The 27,895-nt window shown below is 43.8% G+C and overlaps 1 protein-coding gene across 2 annotated transcripts in view; it reads right to left on the bottom strand.

Moving 5' to 3' along the window:
- The window catches only part of LOC134586395 (DNA (cytosine-5)-methyltransferase 3A-like), a 405,098-nt gene that overhangs the window by 260,429 nt on the left and 116,774 nt on the right, over positions 1 to 27,895 (bottom strand). For both annotated transcript variants that reach the window (XM_063441886.1, XM_063441888.1), the window contains exon 3: positions 9,368 to 9,472. In XM_063441886.1, coding sequence (XP_063297956.1) covers positions 9,368 to 9,472 — 105 coding nt within the window. The remainder of the gene's footprint in view (positions 1 to 9,367; positions 9,473 to 27,895) is intronic.

Below are 27,895 nucleotides of genomic sequence, written 5' to 3'. Positions count from 1 at the left end.
AGCTATCCTCCTTCTCTTATCTCCATATATCCACATAAAGCTACCCTCCTCCTATCTCCATATATCCACATAAAGCTACCCTCCTCCTCCTATCTCCATATATCCACATAAACCTACCCTCCTCCTCCTATCTCCATATATCCACATAAAGCTACCCTCCTTCCTTTATCTCCATATATCCACATAAAGCTACCCTCCTCCTCTTATCTCCATATATCCACATAAAGCTACCCTCCTCCTCCTCTTATCTCCATATATCCACATAAAGCTACCCTCCTCCTCCTATCTCCATATATCCACATAAAGCTACCCTCCTCCTCCTATCTCCATATATCCACATAAAGCTACCCTCCTCCTATCTCCATATATCCACATAAAGCTACCCTCCTTCTCTTATCTCCATATATCCACATAAAGCTACCCTCCTCCTCTTATCTCCATATATCCACATAAAGCTACCCTCCTTCTCTTATCTCCATATATCCACATAAAGCTACCCTCCTTCTCTTATCTCCATATATCCACATAAAGCTACCCTCCTTCCCTTATCTCCATATATCCACATAAAGCTACCCTCCTCCTCCTATCTCCATATATCCACATAAATCTACCCTCCTCCTCTTATCTCCATATATCAACATAAAGCTACCCTCCTTCCCTTATCTCCATATATCCACATAAAGCTACCCACCTCCTCTTATCTCCATATATCCACATAAAGCTACCCTCCTCCTCCTCCTCCTATCTCCATATATCCACATAAATCTACCCTCCTCCTCTTATCTCGATATATCCACATAAAGCTACCCTCATTCTCTTATCTCCATATATCCACATAAATCTACCCTCCTCCTCTTATCTCCATATATCCACATAAAGCTACCCACCTCCTCTTATCTCCATATATCCACATAAAGCTACCCTCCTCCTATCTCCATATATCCACATAAAGCTACCCTCATTCTCTTATCTCCATATATCCACATAAAGCTACCCACCTCCTCCTATCTCCATATATCCACATAAATCTACCCTCCTCCTCTTATCTCCATATATCCACATAAAGCTACCCACCTCCTCTTATCTCCATATATCCACATAAAGCTACCCTCCTCCTATCTCCATATATCCACATAAATCTACCCTCCTTCCCTTATCTCCATATATCCACATAAAGCTACCCTCCTCCTCTTATCTCCATATATCCACATAAAGCTACCCTCCTCCTCTTATCTCCATATATCCACATAAAGCTACCCACCTCCTATCTCCATATATCCACATAAAGCTACCATCCTCCTATCTCCATATATCCACATAAATCTACCCTCCTTCCCTTATCTCCATATATCCACATAAAGCTACCCTCCTTCCCTTATCTCCATATATCCACATAAAGCTACCCTCCTCCTATCTCCATATATCCACATAAATCTACCCTCCTCCTCCTATCTCCATATATCCACATAAAGCTACCCACCTCCTCTTATCTCCATATATCCACATAAAGCTACCCTCCTTCTCTTATCTCCATATATCCACATAAAGCTACCCTCCTCCTATCTCCATATATCCACATAAAGCTACCCTCCTCCTCCTATCTCCATATATCCACATAAAGCTACCCACCTCCTCTTATCTCCATATATCCACATAAAGCTACCCTCCTTCCCTTATCTCCATATATCCACATAAAGCTACCCTCCTCCTATCTCCATATATCCACATAAAGCTACCCTCCTCCTCCTATCTCCATATATCCACATAAAGCTACCCACCTCCTCTTATCTCCATATATCCACATAAAGCTACCCTCCTTCTCTTATCTCCATATATCAACATGAAGCTACTCTCCTTCCCTTATCTCCATATATCCACATAAAGCTACCCACCTCCTCTTATCTCCATATATCCACATAAAGCTACCCTCCTTCTCTTATCTCCATATATCAACATGAAGCTACCCTCCTTCCCTTATCTCCATATATCCACATAAAGCTACCCTCCTTCTCTTATCTCCATATATCCACATAAAGCTACCCTCCTCCGCTTATCTCCATATATCCACATAAAGCTACCCACCTCCTCTTATCTCCATATATCCACATAAAGCTACCCTCCTCCTCCTATCTCCATATATCCACATAAATCTACCCTCCTCCTCTTATCTCCATATATCAACATAAAGCTACCCTCCTTCCCTTATCTCCATATATCCACATAAAGCTACCCACCTCCTCTTATCTCCATATATCCACATAAAGCTACCCTCCTCCTCCTATCTCCATATATCCACATAAATCTACCCTCCTCCTCTTATCTCCATATATCCACATAAAGCTACCCTCATTCTCTTATCTCCATATATCCACATAAATCTACCCTCCTCCTCTTATCTCCATATATCCACATAAAGCTACCCTCCTCCTCTTATCTCCATATATCCACATAAAGCTACCCTCCTCCTATCTCCATATATCCACATAAAGCTACCCTCATTCTCTTATCTCCATATATCCACATAAAGCTACCCACCTCCTCCTATCTCCATATATCCACATAAATCTACCCTCCTCCTCTTATCTCCATATATCCACATAAAGCTACCCACCTCCTCTTATCTCCATATATCCACATAAATCTACACTCCTTCCCTTATCTCCATATATCCACATAAAGCTACCCTCCTCCTCTTATCTACATATATCCACATAAAGCTACCCTCCTTCCCTTATCTCCATATATCCACATAAAGCTACCCTCATTCTCTTATCTCCATATATCCACATAAAGCTACCCTCCTTCCCTTATCTCCATATATCCACATAAAGCTACCCTCATTCTCTTATCTCCATATATCCACATAAAGCTACCCTCCTCCTCTTATCTCCATATATCCACATAAAGCTACCCTCCTCCTCTTATGTCCATATATCCACATAAAGCTACCCTCCTTCCCTTATCTCCATATATCCACATAAAGCTACCCACCTCCTCCTATCTCCATATATCCACATAAATCTACCCTCCTCCTCTTATCTCCATATATCCACATAAAGCTACCCACCTCCTCTTATCTCCATATATCCACATAAATCTACCCTCCTTCCCTTATCTCCATATATCCACATAAAGCTACCCTCCTCCTCTTATCTCCATATATCCACATAAAGCTACCCTCCTTCCCTTATCTCCATATATCCACATAAAGCTACCCTCATTCTCTTATCTCCATATATCCACATAAAGCTACCCTCCTTCCCTTATCTCCATATATCCACATAAAGCTACCCTCATTCTCTTATCTCCATATATCCACATAAAGCTACCCTCCTCCTCTTATCTCCATATATCCACATAAAGCTACCCTCCTCCTCTTATGTCCATATATCCACATAAAGCTACCCTCCTTCCCTTATCTCCATATATCCACATAAAGCTACCCTCCTTCCCTTATCTCCATATATCCACATAAAGCTACCCTCCTTCCCTTATCTCCATATATCCACATAAAGCTACCCTCCTTCCCTTATCTCCATATATCCACATAAAGCTACCCTCCTTCCCTTATCTCCATATATCCACATAAAGCTACCCTCATTCTCTTATCTCCATATATCCACATAAAGCTACCCTCCTCCTCTTATCTCCATATATCCACATAAAGCTACCCTCCTCCTCTTATGTCCATATATCCACATAAAGCTACCCTCCTTCCCTTATCTCCATATATCCACATAAAGCTACCCACCTCCTCCTATCTCCATATATCCACATAAATCTACCCTCCTCCTCTTATCTCCATATATCCACATAAAGCTACCCACCTCCTCTTATCTCCATATATCCACATAAATCTACCCTCCTTCCCTTATCTCCATATATCCACATAAAGCTACCCTCCTCCTCTTATCTCCATATATCCACATAAAGCTACCCTCCTTCCCTTATCTCCATATATCCACATAAAGCTACCCTCATTCTCTTATCTCCATATATCCACATAAAGCTACCCTCCTTCCCTTATCTCCATATATCCACATAAAGCTACCCTCATTCTCTTATCTCCATATATCCACATAAAGCTACCCTCCTCCTCTTATCTCCATATATCCACATAAAGCTACCCTCCTCCTCTTATGTCCATATATCCACATAAAGCTACCCTCCTTCCCTTATCTCCATATATCCACATAAAGCTACCCTCCTTCCCTTATCTCCATATATCCACATAAAGCTACCCTCCTTCCCTTATCTCCATATATCCACATAAAGCTACCCTCCTTCCTTTATCTCCATATATCCACATAAAGCTACCCACCTCCTCTTATCTCCATATATCCACATAAAGCTACCCCCCTCTTATCTCCATATATCCACATAAAGCTACCCTCCTCCTATCTCCATATATCCACATAAATCTACCCTCCTCCTATCTCCATATATCCACATAAAGCTACCCTCCTTCCCTTATCTCCATATATCCACATAAAGCTACCCTCCTCCTATCTCCATATATCCACATAAAGCTACCCTCCTTCCCTTATCTCCATATATCCACATAAAGCTACCCTCCTTCCCTTATCTCCATATATCCACATAAAGCTACCCTCCTCCTATCTCCATATATCCACATAAATCTACCCTCCTCCTATCTCCATATATCCACATAAAGCTACCCTCCTCCTCCTATCTCCATATATCCACATAAAGCTACCCTCCTCCTATCTCCATATATCCACATAAAGCTACCCTCCTTCCCTTATCTCCATATATCCACATAAAGCTACCCTCCTTCCCTTATCTCCATATATCCACATAAAGCTACCCTCCTTCCCTTATCTCCATATATCCACATAAAGCTACCCTCCTTCCTTTATCTCCATATATCCACATAAAGCTACCCACCTCCTCTTATCTCCATATATCCACATAAAGCTACCCCCCTCTTATCTCCATATATCCACATAAAGCTACCCTCCTCCTATCTCCATATATCCACATAAATCTACCCTCCTCCTATCTCCATATATCCACATAAAGCTACCCTCCTTCCCTTATCTCCATATATCCACATAAAGCTACCCTCCTCCTATCTCCATATATCCACATAAAGCTACCCTCCTTCCCTTATCTCCATATATCCACATAAAGCTACCCTCCTTCCCTTATCTCCATATATCCACATAAAGCTACCCTCCTCCTATCTCCATATATCCACATAAAGCTACCCTCCTCCTATCTCCATATATCCACATAAAGCTACCCTCCTTCCCTTATCTCCATATATCCACATAAAGCTACCCACCTCCTCTTATCTCCATATATCCACATAAAGCTACCCTCCTTCCTTTATCTCCATATATCCACATAAAGCTACCCTCCTCCTCTTATCTCCATATATCCACATAAAGCTACCCTCCTCCTCCTATCTCCATATATCCACATAAAGCTACCCACCGCCTCTTATCTCCATATATCCACATAAAGCTACCCTCCTCCTATCTCCATATACCCACATAAAGCTATCCTCCTTCTCTTATCTCCATATATCCACATAAAGCTACCCTCCTCCTATCTCCATATATCCACATAAAGCTACCCTCCTCCTCCTATCTCCATATATCCACATAAAGCTACCCTCCTTCCTTTATCTCCATATATCCACATAAAGCTACCCTCCTCCTCTTATCTCCATATATCCACATAAAGCTACCCTCCTCCTCCTATCTCCATATATCCACATAAAGCTACCCTCCTCCTCCTATCTCCATATATCCACATAAAGCTACCCTCCTCCTATCTCCATATATCCACATAAAGCTACCCTCCTTCTCTTATCTCCATATATCCACATAAAGCTACCCTCCTCCTCTTATCTCCATATATCCACATAAAGCTACCCTCCTTCTCTTATCTCCATATATCCACATAAAGCTACCCTCCTTCCCTTATCTCCATATATCCACATAAAGCTACCCTCCTCCTCCGATCTCCATATATCCACATAAATCTACCCTCCTCCTATCTCCATATATCCACATAAAGCTACCCACCTCCTCCTATCTCCATATATCCACATAAAGCTACCCTCCTCCTATCTCCATATATCCACATAAAGCTACCCTCCTCCTATCTCCATATATCCACATAAAGCTACCCTCCTCCTATCTCCATATATCCACATAAAGCTACCCTCCTTCCCTTATCTCCATATATCCACATAAAGCTACCCTCCTCCGATCTCCATATATCCACATAAAGCTACCCTCCTCCTCCTATCTCCATATATCCACATAAAGCTACCCTCCTCCTCCTATCTCCATATATCCACATAAAGCTACCCTCCTCTTATCTCCATATATCCACATAAAGCTACCCTCCTCCTCCTAATGTCCTAATAAAGCACGAGAGCACATATAGCAATGTATCATCAAACCTGCTTTGACGACCAGTGAATTCTAAATAATGCTTTAAGTGAAGACATTTTGTGATACTGTAAGTGAAAAATAATACAGGAGATTTATAAATATTCCAATGATGACTTGTAGTAATTGTCTATCCCTGGTCAGTCATTATTATACCACAAGTGGGTGTGAGAGATGCACAGCTAGAACTTCTTCCTACAGGGCTCGTGGTCTACATAGGAAAACCCTACATGGCTTTCAAATAGTATTAGCTAGTCACACTCACACTGACAGCCAGTCACACTCACACTGAGAGCCAGTCACACTCACACTGACAGCCAGTCACACTCACACTGACAGCCAGTCACACTCACACTGAGAGCCAGTCACACTCACACTGACAGCTAGTCACACTCACACTGAGAGCCAGTCACACTCACACTGAGAGCCAGTCACACTCACACTGACAGCTAGTCACACTCACACTGACAGCCAGTCACACTCACACTGACAGCTAGTCACACTCACACTGACAGCCAGTCACACTCACACTGACAGCTAGTCACACTCACACTGACAGCCAGTCACACTCACACTGACAGCCAGTCACACTCACACTGACAGCTAGTCACACTCACACTGACAGCCAGTCACACTCACACTGACAGCTAGTCACACTCACACTGAGAGCCAGTCACACTCACACTGACAGCTAGTCACACTCACACTGACAGCCAGTCACACTCATACGGAGAGCCAGTCACACTCACACTGACAGCTAGTCACACTCACACTGACAGCCAGTCACACTCACATTGACAGCTAGTCACACTCACACTGACAGCCAGTCACACTCACACTGACAGCCAGTCACACTCACATTGACAGCTAGTCACACTCACACTGACAGCCAGTCACACTCACACTGAGAGCCAGTCACACTCACACTGACAGCTAGTCACACTCACACTGACAGCCAGTCACACTCACACTGACAGCTAGTCACACTCACACTGAGAGCCAGTCACACTCACACTGACAGCTAGTCACACTCACACTGACAGCTAGTCACACTCACACTGACAGCCAGTCACACTCACACTGACAGCTAGTCACACTCACACTGAGAGCCAGTCACACTCACACTGACAGCTAGTCACACTCACACTGACAGCTAGTCACACTCACACTGAGAGCCAGTCACACTCACACTGACAGCTAGTCACACTCACACTGACAGCCAGTCACACTCACACTGACAGCTAGTCACACTCACACTGAGAGCCAGTCACACTCACACTGAGAGCCAGTCACACTCACACTGACAGCTAGTCACACTCACACTGACAGCCAGTCACACTCACACTGACAGCCAGTCACACTCACATTGACAGCTAGTCACACTCACACTGACAGCCAGTCACACTCACATTGACAGCTAGTCACACTCACACTGAGAGCCAGTCACACTCACACTGACAGCCAGTCACACTCACACGGAGAGCCAGTCACACTCACACTGACAGCTAGTCACACTCACACTGAGAGCCAGTCACACTCACACTGACAGCTAGTCACACTCACACTGAGAGCCAGTCACACTCACACTGACAGCTAGTCACACTCACACTGACAGCTAGTCACACTCACACTGAGAGCCAGTCACACTCACACTGACAGCTAGTCACACTCACACTGACAGCTAGTCACACTCACACTGAGAGCCAGTCACACTCACACTGACAGCTAGTCACACTCACACTGACAGCTAGTCACACTCACACTGACAGCTAGTCACACTCACACTGACAGCCAGTCACACTCACATTGACAGCTAGTCACACTCACACTGACAGCCAGTCACACTCACACTGAGAGCCAGTCACACTCACACTGACAGCCAGTCACACTCACACTGACAGCCAGTCACACTCACACTGAGAGCCAGTCACACTCACACTGACAGCCAGTCACACTCACACTGAGAGCCAGTCACACTCACACTGACAGCTAGTCACACTCACACTGACAGCTAGTCACACTCACACTGAGAGCCAGTCACACTCACACTGACAGCTAGTCACACTCACACTCACAGCCAGTCACACTCACACTGACAGCTAGTCACACTCACACTGACAGCTAGTCACACTCACACTGACAGCCAGTCACACTCACACTGACAGCTAGTCACACTCACACTCACAGCCAGTCACACTCACACTGACAGCCAGTCACACTCACACTGACAGCTAGTCACACTCACACTCACAGCCAGTCACACTCACACTGACAGCTAGTCACACTCACACTGACAGCTAGTCACACTCACACTGACAGCTAGTCACACTCACAGCCAGTCACACTCACACTGAGAGCCAGTCACACTCACACTGACAGCTAGTCACACTCACACTGACAGCTAGTCACACTCACACTGACAGCCAGTCACACTCACACTGACAGCTAGTCACACTCACACTCACAGCCAGTCACACTCACACTGACAGCTAGTCACACTCACACTGACAGCTAGTCACACTCACACTGACAGCCAGTCACACTCACACTGACAGCTAGTCACACTCACACTCACAGCCAGTCACACTCACACTGACAGCCAGTCACACTCACACTGACAGCTAGTCACACTCACACTCACAGCCAGTCACACTCACACTGACAGCTAGTCACACTCACACTGACAGCTAGTCACACTCACAGCCAGTCACACTCACACTGACAGCTAGTCGCACTCACACTCACAGCTAGTCACACTCACACTAACAGGTAGCGAACTGAAAATAATGGAATCCTGAATTTGTTTGCGCTTTATGACATAATAATAATGTAACCTATGCTGAAACCTTGTGAAAGGATTAGTAGCAGCACTGCGCCAAATTAACAAAAAATTAACTAAACCATTTATATCATCTCTCACACATTCAGCCTGTACTTACCGGCAAAGGTTTGCGTTTCCTCCCGGGACGCCCTAGTTTTTTCACGGACCCCCCAACATCCTGCTTATCCTCCGTGTTCCTATCCTCTTCAGAGGCCTCATCTCCCTGCAGGGGACCACAGAGAAAGTAAGAAACAAAATCCACATCCATCTACAATTATTACAGCCAATTCTGAATGTAACTGGGAAAATATTATTTTATTATTAGGGATCGACCGATATTGATTTTTTAGAGCCGATACCGATACCGATATTCTGTGAACTTTCAGGCCGATAGCCGATATAATTTGCCGATATTCTGTACATTTACCACTTTGGAAAATAAAAACTATTTCTAACGGTAAATGCACAAAATATACATGCCACGTGTAGTGGATGCAGTGTGTTTAGACAGGGGAGCTGTGTATGTGTGTGTAGTGTGTGTGTAGGGGATGCAGTGTTTGTTTAGTATGTGTGTAGTGGATGCAGTGTGTGCTTGTGTAGTGTGAGTGTTGTGGATGCAGTGTGTGTTTGTGTAGTGGATGCAGTGTGTGTTTGTGTAGTGTGTTTGTGTAGTGTGTGGGTAGTGTGCGTAAAGTGAATTCAGTGTGTGTGTAAAGTGAATGTTGTATATACTAAATGCAAAGTGTGTGTGTGTGTGTAGTGTGTGTATATAAGAAATGCAGAGTGTGTGTATTTGTGTAGTGTGTGTATAGTGAATGTAGTCTGTTTATATAATGCAGAGTGTGTGTGTTTGTATAGTGTGTGTATATAATGCAGAGTGTGTGTGTAGTGTGCATTATATAAACACACTACACAAACACACACTGAATTATATAAACACACTACACAAACACACTGTGTATATAATGCAGTGTTTATATAATGTAGTGTGTATAATGCAGTGTGTTTGTATAGTGTGTGTATAATGCAGTGTGTTTGTATAGTGTGTGTGTATATATAATGCAGTGTGTGTTTGTATAGTGTGTGTATATAATGCAGTGTGTGTTTGTATAGTGTGTGTATATATAATGTAGTGTGTGTATATAATGTAGTGTGTGTTTGTATAGTGTGTGTGTATATAATGCAGTGTGTGTTTGTATAGTGTGTGTATATAATGCAGTGTGTGTTTGTATAGTGTGTATATAATGCAGTGTGTGTTTGTATAGTGTGTGTGTGTATATAATGTAGTGTGTGTATATAATGTAGTGTGTGTTTGTATAATGTGTGTATATAATGCAGTGTGTGTTTGTATAGTGTGTGTGTATATAATGCAGTGTGTGTTTGTATAGTGTGTGTATATAATGCAGTGTGTGTTTGTATAGTGTGTGTGTATATAATGTAGTGTGTGTTTGTATAGTGTGTGTGTATATAATGCAGTGTGTGTTTGTATATAATGCAGTGTGTGTTTGTATAGTGTGTGTATATAATGCAGTGTGTGTTTGTATAGTGTGTGTGTATACAAACACACTGCATTATATACACACACACACTATACAAACACACACTGCATTATTATACACACACACTGCATTATTATACACACACACACTGCATTATTATACACACACACACTGCATTATTATACACACACACACACACTGCATTATTATACACACACACTGCATTATTATACACACACACACTGCATTATTATACACACACACTATACAAACACACACTGCATTATTATACACACACACTGCATTATTATACACACACACACACTGCATTATTATACACACACACACACACTGCATTATTATACACACACACTGCATTATTATACACACACACTGCATTATATAAACACACTATTCAAACACACTGAATTATATACACAGTGTGTTTGTGTAGTGTATGTGTATAATAATAGTGTATGTGTGTGAGGGGGCATTTTTATGAATTTTTTTTTATATTAAATTAATATTTTTTTTATATGTTTAATTATTATTTTGTTGTTGTCCCCCCTCCCTGTTTGTTGCCTTGCCAGGGAGGGGGGTCCAGTCAGTGGCATTGGCTTAGCGGGGGGGGGCGGGCAGCAAGCGTTTACTCACCTCCCAGCAGCTCCTCCAGCTTCCCAGTGTAAATCTCGTGAGACCCGCGGCCGTCAGAGCTGGCCGCGGGTCTCACGAGATTTACACTGGGGAGCTGGAGGAGCTGCTGGGAGGTGAGTAAACGCTTGCTGCCCCCCCCCCCAGGACCGCCGGGCTTGTAATGGCGGTCCTGGGAGGTATTATCGGCAATATCAGTATCCCTATTGGCCGATACCGATATTGCCGAAAATACCGAATATCGGCCGATTATATCGGTAAAACCGATAATCGGTCGATCCCTATTTATTATCACCATTAGCCGTTACTGCGCCCACTGGAAGGCTATTCCAGGTATCTACAACCCTTTCTATATCACTGTTACTGCGCCCACTGGAAGGCTATTCCAGGTATCTACTACCCTTTCTATATCACTGTTACTGCTCCCACTGGAAGGCTATCCCAGGTATCTACTACCCTTTCTATATCACTGTTACTGCGCCCACTGGAAGGCTATTCCAGGTATCTACTACCCTTTCTATATCACTGTTACTGCTCCCACTGGAAGGCTATTCCAGGTATCTACAACCCTTTCTATATCACTGTTACTGCGCCCACTGGAAGGCTATTCCAGGTATCTACTACCCTTTCAATATCGCTGTTACTGCGCCCACTGGAAGGCTATCCCAGGTATCTACTACCCTTTCTATATCACTGTTACTGCGCCCACTGGAAGGCTATTCCAGGTATCTACTACCCTTTCTATATCACTGTTACTGCTCCCACTGGAAGGCTATTCCAGGTATCTACTACCCTTTTCTATATCACTGTTACTGCGCCCACTGGAAGGCTATTCCAGGTATCTACTACCCTTTCTATATCACTGTTACTGCTCCCACTGGAAGGCTATTCCAGGTATCTACAACCCTTTCTATATCACTGTTACTGCGCCCACTGGAAGGCTATTCCAGGTATCTACTACCCTTTCTATATCACTGTTACTGCTCCCACTGGAAGGCTATTCCAGGTATCTACAACCCTTTCTATATCACTGTTACTGCGCCCACTGGAAGGCTATTCCAGGTATCTACAACCCTTTCTATATCACTGTTACTGCGCCCACTGGAAGGCTATTCCAGGTATCTACAACCCTTTCTATATCACTGTTACTGCGCCCACTGGAAGGCTATTCCAGGTATCTACAACCCTTTCTATATCACTGTTACTGCGCCCACTGGAAGGCTATTCCAGGTATCTACTACCCTTTCTATATCACTGTTACTGCTCCCACTGGAAGGCTATTCCAGGTATCTACTACCCTTTTCTATATCACTGTTACTGCGCCCACTGGAAGGCTATTCCAGGTATCTACTACCCTTTCTATATCACTGTTACTGCTCCCACTGGAAGGCTATTCCAGGTATCTACAACCCTTTCTATATCACTGTTACTGCGCCCACTGGAAGGCTATTCCAGGTATCTACTACCCTTTCTATATCACTGTTACTGCTCCCACTGGAAGGCTATTCCAGGTATCTACAACCCTTTCTATATCACTGTTACTGCGCCCACTGGAAGGCTATTCCAGGTATCTACAACCCTTTCTATATCACTGTTACTGCGCCCACTGGAAGGCTATTCCAGGTATCTACAACCCTTTCTATATCACTGTTACTGCGCCCACTGGAAGGCTATTCCAGGTATCTACAACCCTTTCTATATCACTGTTACTGCTCCCACTGGAAGGCTATTCCAGGTATCTACTACCCTTTCTATATCACTGTTACTGCTCCCACTGGAAGGCTATTATTCCAGGTATCTACTGCCCTTTCTATATCACTGTTACTGCTCCCACTGGAAGGCTATCCCAGGTATCTACTACCCTTTCTATATCACTGTTACTGCTCCCACTGGAAGGCTATTCCAGGTATCTACTACCCTTTCTATATCACTGTTACTGCTCCCACTGGAAGCCTATTCCAGGTATCTACTACCCTTTCTATATCACTGTTACTGCTCCCACTGGAAGCCTATTCCAGGTATCTACTACCCTTTCTATATCACTGTTACTGCTCCCACTGGAAGGCTATTCCAGGTATCTACTACCATTTCTATATCATTGTTACTGCTCCCACTGGAAGGCAATTCCAGGTATCCACTACCCTTTCAATATCACAGTTACTGCTCCCACTGGAAGGCTATTCCAGGTATCTACTGCCCTTTCTATATCACTGTTAATGCTTCCACTGGAAGGCTATTCCAGGTATCTACTACGCCTTCTAAATCACTGTTACTGCTCCCACTGGAAGGCAATTCCAGGTATCTACTACCCTTTCTATATCACTGTTACTGCTCCCACTGGAAGGCTATCACAGGTATCTACTACCCTTTCTATATAACTGTTACTGTTCCCACTGGAAGGCTATTCCAGGTATCTACTAACCTTTCTCTATCACTGTTACTGCTCCCACTGGAAGGCTATTCCAGGTATCTACTACCCATTCTATATCACTGTTACTGATCCCACTGGAAGGCTATTCCAGGTATCTACTACCCATTCTATATCACTGTTACTGCTCCCACTGGAAGGCTATTCCAGGTATCTACTGCCCTTTCTATATCACTGTTACTGCTCCCACTGGAAGGCTATTCCAGGTATCTACTACCCTTTCTATATCAATGTTACTGCTTCCACTGGAAGGCTATTCCAGGTATCTACTACCCTTTCTATATCAATGTTACTGCTTCCACTGGAAGGCTATTCCAGGTATCTACTGCCCTTTCTATATAACTGTTACTGCGCCCACTGGAAGGAGACCCCCCCGGCTCACATTATAACCTGTGCCAAGTAGCTGAATACCCTCCTCCCCCACCGGCTCACATTATAACCTGTGCCAGGTAACCCGCATTTACTATCCACTTTTAATGAACAAGCATTTCATATAAGAGATAAGTTTATACAAAAAGGATATAATCCAGATCCCTTCAATTCGATTATAGAACAAAGAATTTAGAAAGAAAATCTTTTTAAGCCTAAAAACTTGAGAAAAAATTATGGGAATACTTTTAATTTACCGATAGTGCTTGATTATAATAATAAAAAATAAGAAGATTAAATTAAAATTAAAGGAATTAAAAAAAAAAAAAACATTTTAAAAGAAGACAATATTTGAAATAAAATCATTCCTGAAGTTATTTTCAGTGGAGCACCAAATTTGAAACTGAAATTAACAAAACATGATACACTGATTAATTGTACAGCACAAGGTTTTTATAGATGTAACTGTTGGCGTGTAAAAAGACATAGAATGGATACATTTATTTGAAACTTCAAGTCAAACAGTACAAAAAAGTAAATGAAATAAAGAGTGTCTCCAAATCAGAATACACACAGAATACAAACACATACAGACACACGCACGCACGCACAGATACAGACATTCACACACATACAGACACAGACAGACATTCTCACAAACAGACACACACACGCACGCACGCACAGATACAGACATTCACACACACATACAGACACAGACAGACATTCTCACAAACAGACACACACACACACGCACGCACGCACAGATACAGACATTCACACACACATACAGACACAGACATTCTCACAAACAGACACACACACGCACGCACGCACAGATACAGACATTCACACACACATACAGACACAGACAGACATTCTCACAAACAGACACACACACGCACGCACGCACAGATACAGACATTCACACACACATACAGACACAGACAGACATTCTCACAAACAGACACACACACGCACGCACGCACAGATACAGACACACAGATTTGTAGTCACCCTCCTGTTTCCTACTTTTAGGTGCAGGAGGGTGACTTCCCTGGGGTCCAGAGGCTGCGTTCGGCTTCCACTCTGACTCCCTACTCTCCTCCATAGCGCTCTCCACCCTCGCGGCTCTCTTAGCTGGGAGGAAGCGGCGGGTGCTCTGACGCCATCACTGGGGCCCGGCCGCGTTCTTAAAGTGCCGCAGCGCTGACCGGGCCCCAGGTAATTCATCGGGTGGCCCCAAGAACATGGGCAACCCGATGGGCCTCTTCAATGTGACCCGGTCGCGGGGGTCAGCAAGAGTGACGGCCCGGTCTCAGCTGCGACCACGATAGTTCTGCCACTGCTTGTAACTATATGTATGTATACAAAACAACAATTAAATACCGCACTCATATGCATCATTGTATGCATGAAAAAATTATAATAATAATCTTCAGGGGCCATTGAAGGGACAGTTCGTCCCGAGCGCGCAGCCCGAGGATAAGCTACACACTACTGCGCAGGATACCGATTGGATGCACACGTCCAGCACACTCCTTGACTCCTATCAATGAGTACACAATTGAAAACTACTGGAATACTTACAGCGATTACCTGATCCTAGGATTGAGATTTTCATTTTGGTGAGATCCAACCACGCTTATACTATATATATATATAGTGAACTTTCAAAGGACTTATCATTTTTTCATCTGTTCTTTTTTACGTTTTCACTAGTTTCCGTTTTTTTTATTTTTTTTCCACTTTTTTACATATTTTATATTCTTTTTTTGTTTTATTTTTTTCACATTCTGTATATACACCTTTTTTCCAATGAAGATCACCAAGGAATGGATCCATCTGGACATTATTGTATATGGCCTAGGATGTGTGTATATATAGATGAATTATCCAGGAGATTATGATTTATTTTCTATTTGTGTACCATACATGTAGTAACCAATGGATAAGTGATTTATCAATTTTTGATGAACTAATATATTGTGAAGGAGATCATCAGTAGGCAATATTGTACATATGTTGTAGATGAATGAATTTAGATAATCAGTGTACAATAAATCAATTTCACTTTTTTTGCATATAAAATATAGACTCTCTGATTATTATCATTTTTGATGCATATGAGTGCGGTATTTAATTGTTGTTTTGTATATATTGTTGAGGTTATGGATGGGGAATACCTCTAAATACCTGCACCGTTTAGTAATTGAGTGCCAACACAAGCATTCATTTTGTATATATGTATGTATATGTCAGGGTCTTACCGGATGTGGAGTCCGGAATGCAGAGATATATGCTCACCCTTGCAAAGGCTGGATTAACCCTGCAGTTTCTATCAAACTGCTATGTTTTCAGCTGCAGGATTAAAACTAGATGGACCTGGCTAGTCCTGGCTCTAAAACTAGAGTACCCCACCCCCGGCTCACATTATAACCTGTGCCAGGTAGCTGAGTACCCCACCCCCGGCTCACATTATAACCTGTGCCAGGTAGCTGAGTACCCCACCCCCGGCTCACATTATAACCTGTGCCAGGTAGCTGAGTACCCCACTCCCGGCTCACATTATAACCTGTGCCAGGTAGCTGAGTACCCCACCCCCGGCTCACATTATAACCTGTGCCAGGTAGCTGAGTACCCCACCCCCGGCTCACATTATAACCTGTGCCAGGTAGCTGAGTACCCCACCCCCGGCTCACATTATAACCTGTGCCAGGTAGCTGAGTACCCCACCCCCGGCTCACATTATAACCTGTGCCAGGTAGCTGAGTACCCCACCCCCGGCTCACATTATAACCTGTGCCAGGTAGCTGAGTACCCCACCCCCGGCTCACATTATAACCTGTGCCAGGTAGCTGAGTACCCCACCCCCGGCTCACATTATAACCTGTGCCAGGTAGCTGAGTACCCCACCCCCGGCTCACATTATAACCTGTGCCAGGTAGCTGAGTACCCCACTCCCGGCTCACATTATAACCTGTGCCAGGTAGCTGAGTACCCCACCCCCGGCTCACATTATAACCTGTGCCAGGTAGCTGAGTACCCCACCCCCGGCTCACATTATAACCTGTGCCAGGTAGCTGAGTACCCCACCCCCGGCTCACATTATAACCTGTGCCAGGTAGCTGAGTACCCCACCCCCGGCTCACATTATAACCTGTGCCAGGTAGCTGAGTACCCCACCCCCGGCTCACATTATAACCTGTGCCAGGTAGCTGAGTACCCCACCCCCGGCTCACATTATAACCTGTGCCAGGTAGCTGAGTACCCCACCCCCGGCTCACATTATAACCTGTGCCAGGTAGCTGAGTACCCCACCCCCGGCTCACATTATAACCTGTGCCAGGTAGCTGAGTACCCCACCCCCGGCTCACATTATAACCTGTGCCAGGTAGCTGAGTACCCCACCCCCCGGCTCACATTATAACCTGTGCCAGGTAGCTGAGTACCCCACCCCCGGCTCACATTATAACCTGTGCTAGGTAGCTGAGTACCCCACCCCCGGCTCACATTATAACCTGTGCCAGGTAGCTGAGTACCCCACCCCCCGGCTCACATTATAACCTGTGCCAGGTAGCTGAGTACCCCACCCCCGGCTCACATTATAACCTGTGCCAGGTAGCTGAGTACCCCACCCCCGGCTCACATTATAACCTGTGCCAGGTAGCTGAGTACCCCACCCCCCGGCTCACATTATAACCTGTGCCAGGTAGCTGAGTACCCCACCCCCGGCTCACATTATAACCTGTGCTAGGTAGCTGAGTACCCCACCCCCGGCTCACATTATAACCTGTGCAAGGTAGCTGAGTACCCCACCCCCGGCTCACATTATAACCTGTGCCAGGTAGCTGAGTACCCCACCCCCTGCTCACATTATAACCTGTGCCAGGTAGCTGAGTACCTCACCCCCGGCTCACATTATAACCTGTGCCAGGTAGCTGAGTACCCCACCCCCGGCTCACATTATAACCTGTGCCAGGTAGCTGAGTACCCCACCCCCGGCTCACATTATAACCTGTGCCAGGTAGCTGAGTACCCCACCCCCGGCTCACATTATAACCTGTGCCAGGTAGCTGAGTACCCCACCCCCGGCTCACATTATAACCTGTGCCAGGTAGCTGAGTACCCCACCCCCGGCTCACATTATAACCTGTGCCAGGTAGCTGAGTACCCCACCCCCGGCTCACATTATAACCTGTGCCAGGTAGCTGAGTACCCCACCCCCGGCTCACATTATAACCTGTGCCAGGTAGCTGAGTACCCCACCCCCGGCTCACATTATAACCTGTGCCAGGTAGCTGAGTACCCCACCCCCGGCTCACATTATAACCTGTGCCAGGTAGCTGAGTACCCCACCCCCGGCTCACATTATAACCTGTGCCAGGTAGCTGAGTACCCCACCCCCGGCTCACATTATAACCTGTGCCAGGTAGCTGAGTACCCCACCCCCGGCTCACATTATAACCTGTGCCAGGTAGCTGAGTACCCCACCCCCGGCTCACATTATAACCTGTGCCAGGTAGCTGAGTACCCCACCCCCGGCTCACATTATAACCTGTGCCAGGTAGCTGAGTACCCCACCCCCGGCTCACATTATAACCTGTGCCAGGTAGCTGAGTACCCCACCCCCGGCTCACATTATAACCTGTGCCAGGTAGCTGAGTACCCCACCCCCGGCTCACATTATAACCTGTGCCAGGTAGCTGAGTACCCCTCCCCCCGGCTCACATTATAACCTGTGCCAGGTAGCTGAGTACCCCAACCCCGGCTCACATTATAACCTGTGCTAGGTAGCTGAGTACCCCACCCCCGGCTCACATTATAACCTGTGCAAGGTAGCTGAGTACCCCACCCCCGGCTCACATTATAACCTGTGCAAGGTAGCTGAGTACCCCACCCCCGGCTCACATTATAACCTGTGCCAGGTAGCTGAGTACCCCACCCCCCGGCTCACATTATAACCTGTGCCAGGTAGCTGAGTACCCCACCCCCGGCTCACATTATAACCTGTGCCAGGTAGCTGAGTACCCCACCCCCGGCTCACATTATAACCTGTGCCAGGTAGCTGAGTACCCCACCCCCTGCTCACATTATAACCTGTGCCAGGTAGCTGAGTACCTCACCCCCGGCTCACATTATAACCTGTGCCAGGTAGCTGAGTACCCCACCCCCGGCTCACATTATAACCTGTGCCAGGTAGCTGAGTACCCCACCCCCGGCTCACATTATAACCTGTGCCAGGTAGCTGAGTACCCCACCCCCGGCTCACATTATAACCTGTGCCAGGTAGCTGAGTACCCCACCCCCGGCTCACATTATAACCTGTGCCAGGTAGCTGAGTACCCCACCCCCGGCTCACATTATAACCTGTGCCAGGTAGCTGAGTACCCCACCCCCGGCTCACATTATAACCTGTGCCAGGTAGCTGAGTACCCCACCCCCGGCTCACATTATAACCTGTGCCAGGTAGCTGAGTACCCCACCCCCGGCTCACATTATAACCTGTGCCAGGTAGCTGAGTACCCCACCCCCGGCTCACATTATAACCTGTGCCAGGTAGCTGAGTACCCCACCCCCGGCTCACATTATAACCTGTGCCAGGTAGCTGAGTACCCCACCCCCGGCTCACATTATAACCTGTGCCAGGTAGCTGAGTACCCCACCCCCGGCTCACATTATAACCTGTGCCAGGTAGCTGAGTACCTCACCCCCGGCTCACATTATAACCTGTGCCAGGTAGCTGAGTACCCCACCCCCGGCTCACATTATAACCTGTGCCAGGTAGCTGAGTACCCCACCCCCGGCTCACATTATAACCTGTGCCAGGTAGCTGAGTACCCCACCCCCGGCTCACATTATAACCTGTGCCAGGTAGCTGAGTACCCCACCCCCGGCTCACATTATAACCTGTGCCAGGTAGCTGAGTACCCCACCCCCGGCTCACATTATAACCTGTGCCAGGTAGCTGAGTACCCCACCCCCGGCTCACATTATAACCTGTGCCAGGTAGCTGAGTACCCCACCCCCGGCTCACATTATAACCTGTGCCAGGTAGCTGAGTACCCCACCCCCGGCTCACATTATAACCTGTGCCAGGTAGCTGAGTACCCCACCCCCGGCTCACATTATAACCTGTGCCAGGTAGCTGAGTACCCCACCCCCGGCTCACATTATAACCTGTGCCAGGTAGCTGAGTACCCCACCCCCTGCTCACATTATAACCTGTGCCAGGTAGCTGAGTACCCCACCCCTGGCTCACATTATAACCTGTGCCAGGTAGCTGAGTACCCCACCCCCGGCTCACATTATAACCTGTGCCAGGTAGCTGAGTACCCCACTCCCGGCTCACATTATAACCTGTGCCAGGTAGCTGAGTACCCCACCCCCGGCTCACATTATAACCTGTGCCAGGTAGCTGAGTACCCCACCCCCGGCTCACATTATAACCTGTGCCAGGTAGCTGAGTACCCCACCCCCGGCTCACATTATAACCTGTGCCAGGTAGCTGAGTACCCCACTCCCGGCTCACATTATAACCTGTGCCAGGTAGCTGAGTACCCCACCCCCGGCTCACATTATAACCTGTGCCAGGTAGCTGAGTACCCCACCCCCGGCTCACATTATAACCTGTGCCAGGTAGCTGAGTACCCCACCCCCGGCTCACATTATAACCTGTGCCAGGTAGCTGAGTACCCCCCCTCTCCCCACCACCCTGGCTCACATGATAACCCATGATAGGGAGCTGTGTATACCTGCCTGAGGTTCAATGATAAATGAGAGTAAATGTTGGTGGCAGTGTTTACTGTTTGTGCCAGGGAATGACGTACTCCTGGCACTCATTCTGCACTCCATGTCTGTCGGTGGCAGAGCTTAGCTCACTGAGCTTGTATTACTGCCTGTGCCAGTGAGTGGGGTATGTCACTTTTTCCGCTGTCTAATTGCCTCTATCACAGTTCAGAGTTACAGCCCATGCCAGCCTTTGGATCCTGCTAAGTGGGTCTCTCTGGCTGTGTGCACTGCCCAGCGGGGACTGTCACTGAGTACACAAGATGGGACGTGTTATGACAAGGAAGATTCCTACTGATCCACTTAATCAGCAGTCAACAGCCCTGACGTATGTCAAATGGGTCCTATATGCTGTCCAGGTACCCAGAGGGCACTGTCAATGCCAGGAACACTGTGTCACAGAGCACAGCATATACTAGCTGGTACTTTCTGGAACACAACCATGAATGAGAGACATGGGCCTCACTAACCAAAGATGAATCCAATCACAAAGTGCTTACTGGCAAAAAAGTTCTAGTTTAGGATAAAGAAAGATGGAAAAAATACAATGCAGATTGCATATAAAGGGCTCCTTTCTATCCCCGTGGCAATCATTTACAGGTAAATCCTTAATTACTAAAACCATTAGAGCTGTTTCCATGATACAACATGTAAAGGTAAAGGCTGGTAATAACAAATATGCACCAAAGTCAGTCTCCAAACATGAAACTCTCATTAATCAGAGGTAAATGAGCATGCACTAAGTGAGCCTTTTGTAGTGTCCTAGTGTTTGTATGGCAATGAACTGGGAAAAGGAATCTCTTCCTTAACAAATGTCCAATGTGCAAATCAGTAAGGCCGTGGTGGTGCTTCGTAGCCGTGGAGGCAGACGTGATTAATGTGCAGATAGAAAACGGAAGATTTGACCATGGAAAATGGTCTACATGTTTTGGTCGCAAACGTCTGCCAAAAGTATAAACAATGCTTCATTGCTACATTTTTAAAAACACACAAGGAAATGAGGCCGACGAGTCCACACCAAATATTATAAAAAGAGACACTGCTGAACCATCACAGATTATATTATTACATCTGGATAATATATTTATGTGGCAAAAGTAACCTTGCCACTGGTTCTTGGAGGGGCCTGTTTGCCAGCCTTGTCTGAATGAGGTGAACAAGCTCCACGGTATCAATATTGACTATTTTCGGTATTTTGTTCATTTGGAAACTACCGAACCAGACCAACCGTAAGCCCTGATTCGGGGTTTCCATGAGATTTAGGGGTACTTTCAGGGTATTGCTTAAATATGTTTTTTTCTGCCTGGAGATAATTGAGTTAGTACAGTTTATGACTCTATCTCCCAGGCACAGGGAGGGATTGTCTTATGGGAGTGTCCTGGATCTAAGAGCCAATGTAATCTTGTATTTGTTTCTACTGTGGTTTACTCTCAGTTCCAGGGGGAAGTGCCCCTTGCATGGGGACCAGTTGTGGCTACCATTAAACAAGTTCCTGCTTACCCTCAACATAGAGTCTCATCTCATGCTTGGGGGAAACGGCTGTATCTACCCTGGGGATTGCTATATCACTATACTCCCCTAGGATTATAATCACTTGCTCTTTTAAGAGCATATTGCTACACTCTCTTGGAGGAGGGGTCTACCCACTGTAAGATCAATCCTGGTCTTGGGTCCAGGGTGGGTGGAGGACAGCGAGACCCCAACCAAGCTGTAACGCTGGAAGTGGGGACTACAGTGCTGATGGTGCCTGGTGGAGTGCTTGGAGTACTCAGTGAGCTTGGACAATCGATTGGCGGAGGCAACATGTCGAGGTGCCAAGCGGTCCGCCACAATTACAGATTATATTTTTACATATAGATAATACATTACGGATTATACTATTAGAGCCGGATATTACATTGTAGCTAATATTATCACAGCCGGACATTATATCACAGATTATATTACTATATCTGGTTAATAAATTACAGATTATATCATTACAGTTGGATAATACTGTATTGCATATTATATTATTACATCTGGTTAATACCATTACAGATTACATTACTACATTTGGGTATTACATTACATATTATAATCTTACATCCGGATATTATATTACAGATTGTGTTATTATCTGGTTAATACCATTAATTATTATATTATTACAGATTATAGTATTACATCCAGATATTATATTACAGATTGTGTTATTATATCTGGTTAATACCATTACAGATTACATTATTGCATGTGGATATTACATTATAGATTATATTATCAAAGTTGGATACAGATTATATTATTATAGCTGGATAATACAGTACAGATTATATTATCACAGCCAGATAATACATTATAGATTATATTATTCCAGCTGGATAATACATCCCAGATTATATCATTACATCTGGATAATATATTACATAGTATACTATTACAGACAGATATTACATTACAGACTATATTATAACAACCGGATATTACATTACAGATTGTGTTATTATATCTGGTTAATACCATTACAGATTACATTATTACATTTGGGTATTACATTACATATTATAATCTTAAATCCGGATATTATATTACAGATTGTGTTATTATATCTGGTTAATACCATTACAGATTACATTATTACAGCCGGATATTATATTACAGATTGTGTTATTATATCTGGTTAATACCATTACAGATTACATTATTGCATGTGGATATTACATTATAGATTATATTATCAAAGTTGGATACAGATTATATTATTATAGCTGGATAATACAGTACAGATTATATTATCACAGCCAGATAATACATTATTGATTATATTATTCCAGCTGGATAATACATCCCAGATTATATCATTACATCTGGATAATATATTACAGAGTATACTATTACAGACAGATATTACATTACAGACTATATTATAACAACCGGATATTACATTACAGATTGTATTATATTATAACAGCCGGAGATTACATTACAGATTCTATAATTACAGCCAGATATTACATTACAGATTATATTATTATAACAGCTGGATATTACATTACAGATTCTATAATTACAGCCAGATATTACATTACAGATTATATTATTATAACAGCTAGATATTACATTACAGATTGTGTTATTATATCTGGTTAATACCATTACAGATTATATTACAACAGCTGGATATTACATTACATATTATATTATTATTACATCTGGTTAATATCACAACAGATTATATTATTACAGCCGGATATTACATTACAGATTATATCATTACAGCTGAATATTACATTACAGATTATATTATTCCAGATTATATTATAACAGCCGGATATTACATTACAGATTATATTATAACAGCCGGATATTACATTACAGATTATAACAGCCGGATATTACATTACAGATTATATTATAACAGCCGGATATTACATTACAGATTATATCATTACAGCTGAATATTACATTACAGATTATATTATTACAGATTATATTATTACAGCCGGATATTACATTACAGATTATATTATTACAGATTATATTATTACAGCCGGATATTACATTACAGATTATATTATTACAGATTATATTATTACAGCCGGATATTACATTACAGATTATATTATAACAGCCGGATATTACATTACAGATTATATTATAACAGCCGGATATTACATTACAGATTATATCATTACAGCTGAATATTACATTACAGATTATATTATTACAGATTATATTATTACAGCCGGATATTACATTACAGATTATAACAGCCGGATATTACATTACAGATTATATTATAACAGCCGGATATTACATTACAGATTATATTATAACAGCCGGATATTACATTACAGATTATATTATAACAGCCGGATATTACATTACTGTAGCGAAGCGCTAGTTTAACATAGACTTTCCTCCGCTGGTATTCCAATAGTTACTCAGGAACAAGCAAAATATCATAAGAAGAGCAGCATAAATAGTAAATAAAGTAATCCACGAATGTCTCATCACCTTTCCCAATAACTGGACGACACTCAGTATCAGGAGCAGAACTGATCTTTTAATCACACACTCAGCTTTTATACATTTCTCCCATGCAAGGGAGACACCCACAAAGAATAAGGCATCAGCCAATCCAGGGCTGGATACAGAACCCATATTCCCTCCCCTTAGCCTGAGAGATAACTTAATTACATAGACGTTATAGAACACATTTTTCCCCAATTCTTACACCGATAATTTACATACCCTCTGATAGCCCCGATCTGGGGGGGGTAACATACTGAAAAATCACCCAGATTGGTTCAGGGGTTCGAAAGTTTTATGGAGGTCTTAGTTTCACCGACCGCACACGAGGTGTAAGCCGAAGATAGTTCCATGTGTTTTGGCCTTGCTGTCGGTCTCCGTTCGTGAGGTGATAAGCACAAAAATATCTAATGTAATGTGTTTTGCCTGGTCGTACGATTCCCCTCATTCGTATGATTCTTTTCACCGAACGCCGTTCTATTCTCTTGAGTTACCACGATATTACATCACAGATTGTGTTATTATATCTGGTTAATACCATTACAGATATTATTACAGATTATATTATTACAGCTGGATATTACATCACATATTGTGTTATTATATCTGGTTAATACCATTACAGATTATATTATTACAGTCGGATATTACATTACAGATTGTGTTATTATATCTGGCTAATACCATTACAGATTATATTATTACAGACGGATATTACATTACAGATTGTGTTATTATATCTGGTTAATACCATTACAGACTATATTATTACAGTCGTATATTACATTACAGATTGTGTTATTATATCTGGTTAATACCATTACAGACTATATTATTACAGTCGTATATTACATTACAGATTATATTATTACAGATTATATTATTACAGCCAGATAATACCATTACAGACTATATTATTACAGCCGGATATTACATTACAGATTGTGTTATTATATCTGGTTAATACCATTACAGACTATATTATTACAGTCGTATATTACATTACAGATTATATTATTACAGATTATATTATTACAGCCAGATAATACATTACAGATTATATTATTACAGCCGGATATTACATTACAGATTGTGTTATTATATCTGGTTAATACCATTGCAGATTATATTATTACAGCCGGATATTACATTACAGATTGTGTTATTATATCTGGTTAATACCATTACAGATTATATTATTACAGCCGGATATTATGTTTAAAAATAATAATAATTTCATATAAATTCTTATTATATTATATCCCCATCCCTGCATTTTACCTGTGGCCAGGGAGGGGGGCATTACACTCCCTGGTTGTCCAGGGGGCTTCACATTGAAGAGGGGGCAGGCCCTTTCTGTGACGGACTGCCTGGCACCCTGACTGTCGCCGAGTACCATAAGCACTGCACCGGACACCATAAGCACCGTAGCCCCTTAGCCGCCACAGCTTGGCTGGGGTCTTGCCGCCCCTTCTCACCCTGCATCCAAGTCAGGGTTCCAGCTCCCAGTGAGAACACCCCTCCTCCAAGAGGGTATAGCAGGTATAGCAGTGTACCCTCTTGGAGGAGCTAGTGATTATAGCAATCCCAGGAGCAGGGATTCTAGCTGGTATAGCTTTCCCCTACAAGCACGAGAAGGGGCTCTGTGTTGAGGGTAAGCAGGAATTTATTTATAGGTAGCCACATATACAGATCCCCATGCGAGGGGCACCCCCCCTGGGCCTGAGAGTAGACTACAGTAAAAACATACACACAATCACATTGGCTCCCAGTTCTAGGACACTCCCACATAAAACAAGATAATCCCTCCCCTGTGCCTAGGAGATAATAGAGTCAAGCACTGTATTAAACTTAATTATCGCCAGGCACAGAAAACATAAATTTTTATAAAACCCCCAAAATACATTGAAACACACAAAAGTTACATCCCTTAATAGCCCCGATCTGAGTGACCAACATATCCAAAAATCACCCAGATTGGTTCAGGGGTTCAGGAATTTGACCGACTGCACGCATGGTCCCATGCCCAAAACAGTTCCAGAGAATCAGGGCTTGCGGTCGGTCTAGTTTGGTAGTTTAAAACCCGAACAAACTACTGAACATAGTCAATGTTCTTGCCCTGGAGTTTGTTCACCTTGTTCATGGGAATAATTCCACCGAACAGTCCCCTTCTAAGTGGTGTAAAACCAAAAGCAGGCGATCCTGGAAGTCCAGCGGTGTTCGGGAGTTTCAGTGTCCAAAAACAGTTCCATGAACTCGATGACCAAACACGGCTGACTGCGTTCGCAGGAACACGATGGCCGCCACACGAACAATTAGAACACTGCGGTTAGAATCGTTCCAAGATGGTAATAGGGCTTAACAAGCTCCCGGGTAGTCTCTGGTTCATGTGGCTGTTCGGTTCCCGAACCAAATAAAAAATCCCAAGAACCAAGTTTGTTCCTATAATTTTTAAAGGGCCCATAGTCTTTTGGCAGGAGGCTGGCAAACCGGCCCCTCCAAGAACACGTGGCAGAGGCATTTCTAGATCTCTAGAGGAAACGAAAGAGTAATGATAAAACAAATGCATCCGTCAGGACGTTCATTCACAAATTATCATTCCCGCTGCCCGCTGACAGCCCCAGCAACCAGCAGACAAATAGTTTAATATTTTTTTTATGCTTTACTATTTCTATGTGACGGTTGGTTAGCAAACGCTGGCAAGCCGTCACATAATTAACCCTTGTGATGCCGATGGTATTAACTATTTGCATGCAGGCTGGGACATTGTTTGGCTCGGAGTTGAATTCTCGGAGCCTGGATTTGCCGCATTCATCCTTGATTTCAGGCAGACATTGATTTAACAGTTTGAGTAAGAGTAGAAATAAGAAAATACCTGCTCAAAATACATGAACTC

This window comes from Pelobates fuscus, chromosome 2 (genome assembly GCF_036172605.1).
Source record: "Pelobates fuscus isolate aPelFus1 chromosome 2, aPelFus1.pri, whole genome shotgun sequence".
NCBI classification, from domain to species: Eukaryota; Metazoa; Chordata; class Amphibia; order Anura; family Pelobatidae; genus Pelobates; species Pelobates fuscus.
This window is presented reverse-complemented; position numbering and strand designations above follow the sequence as displayed.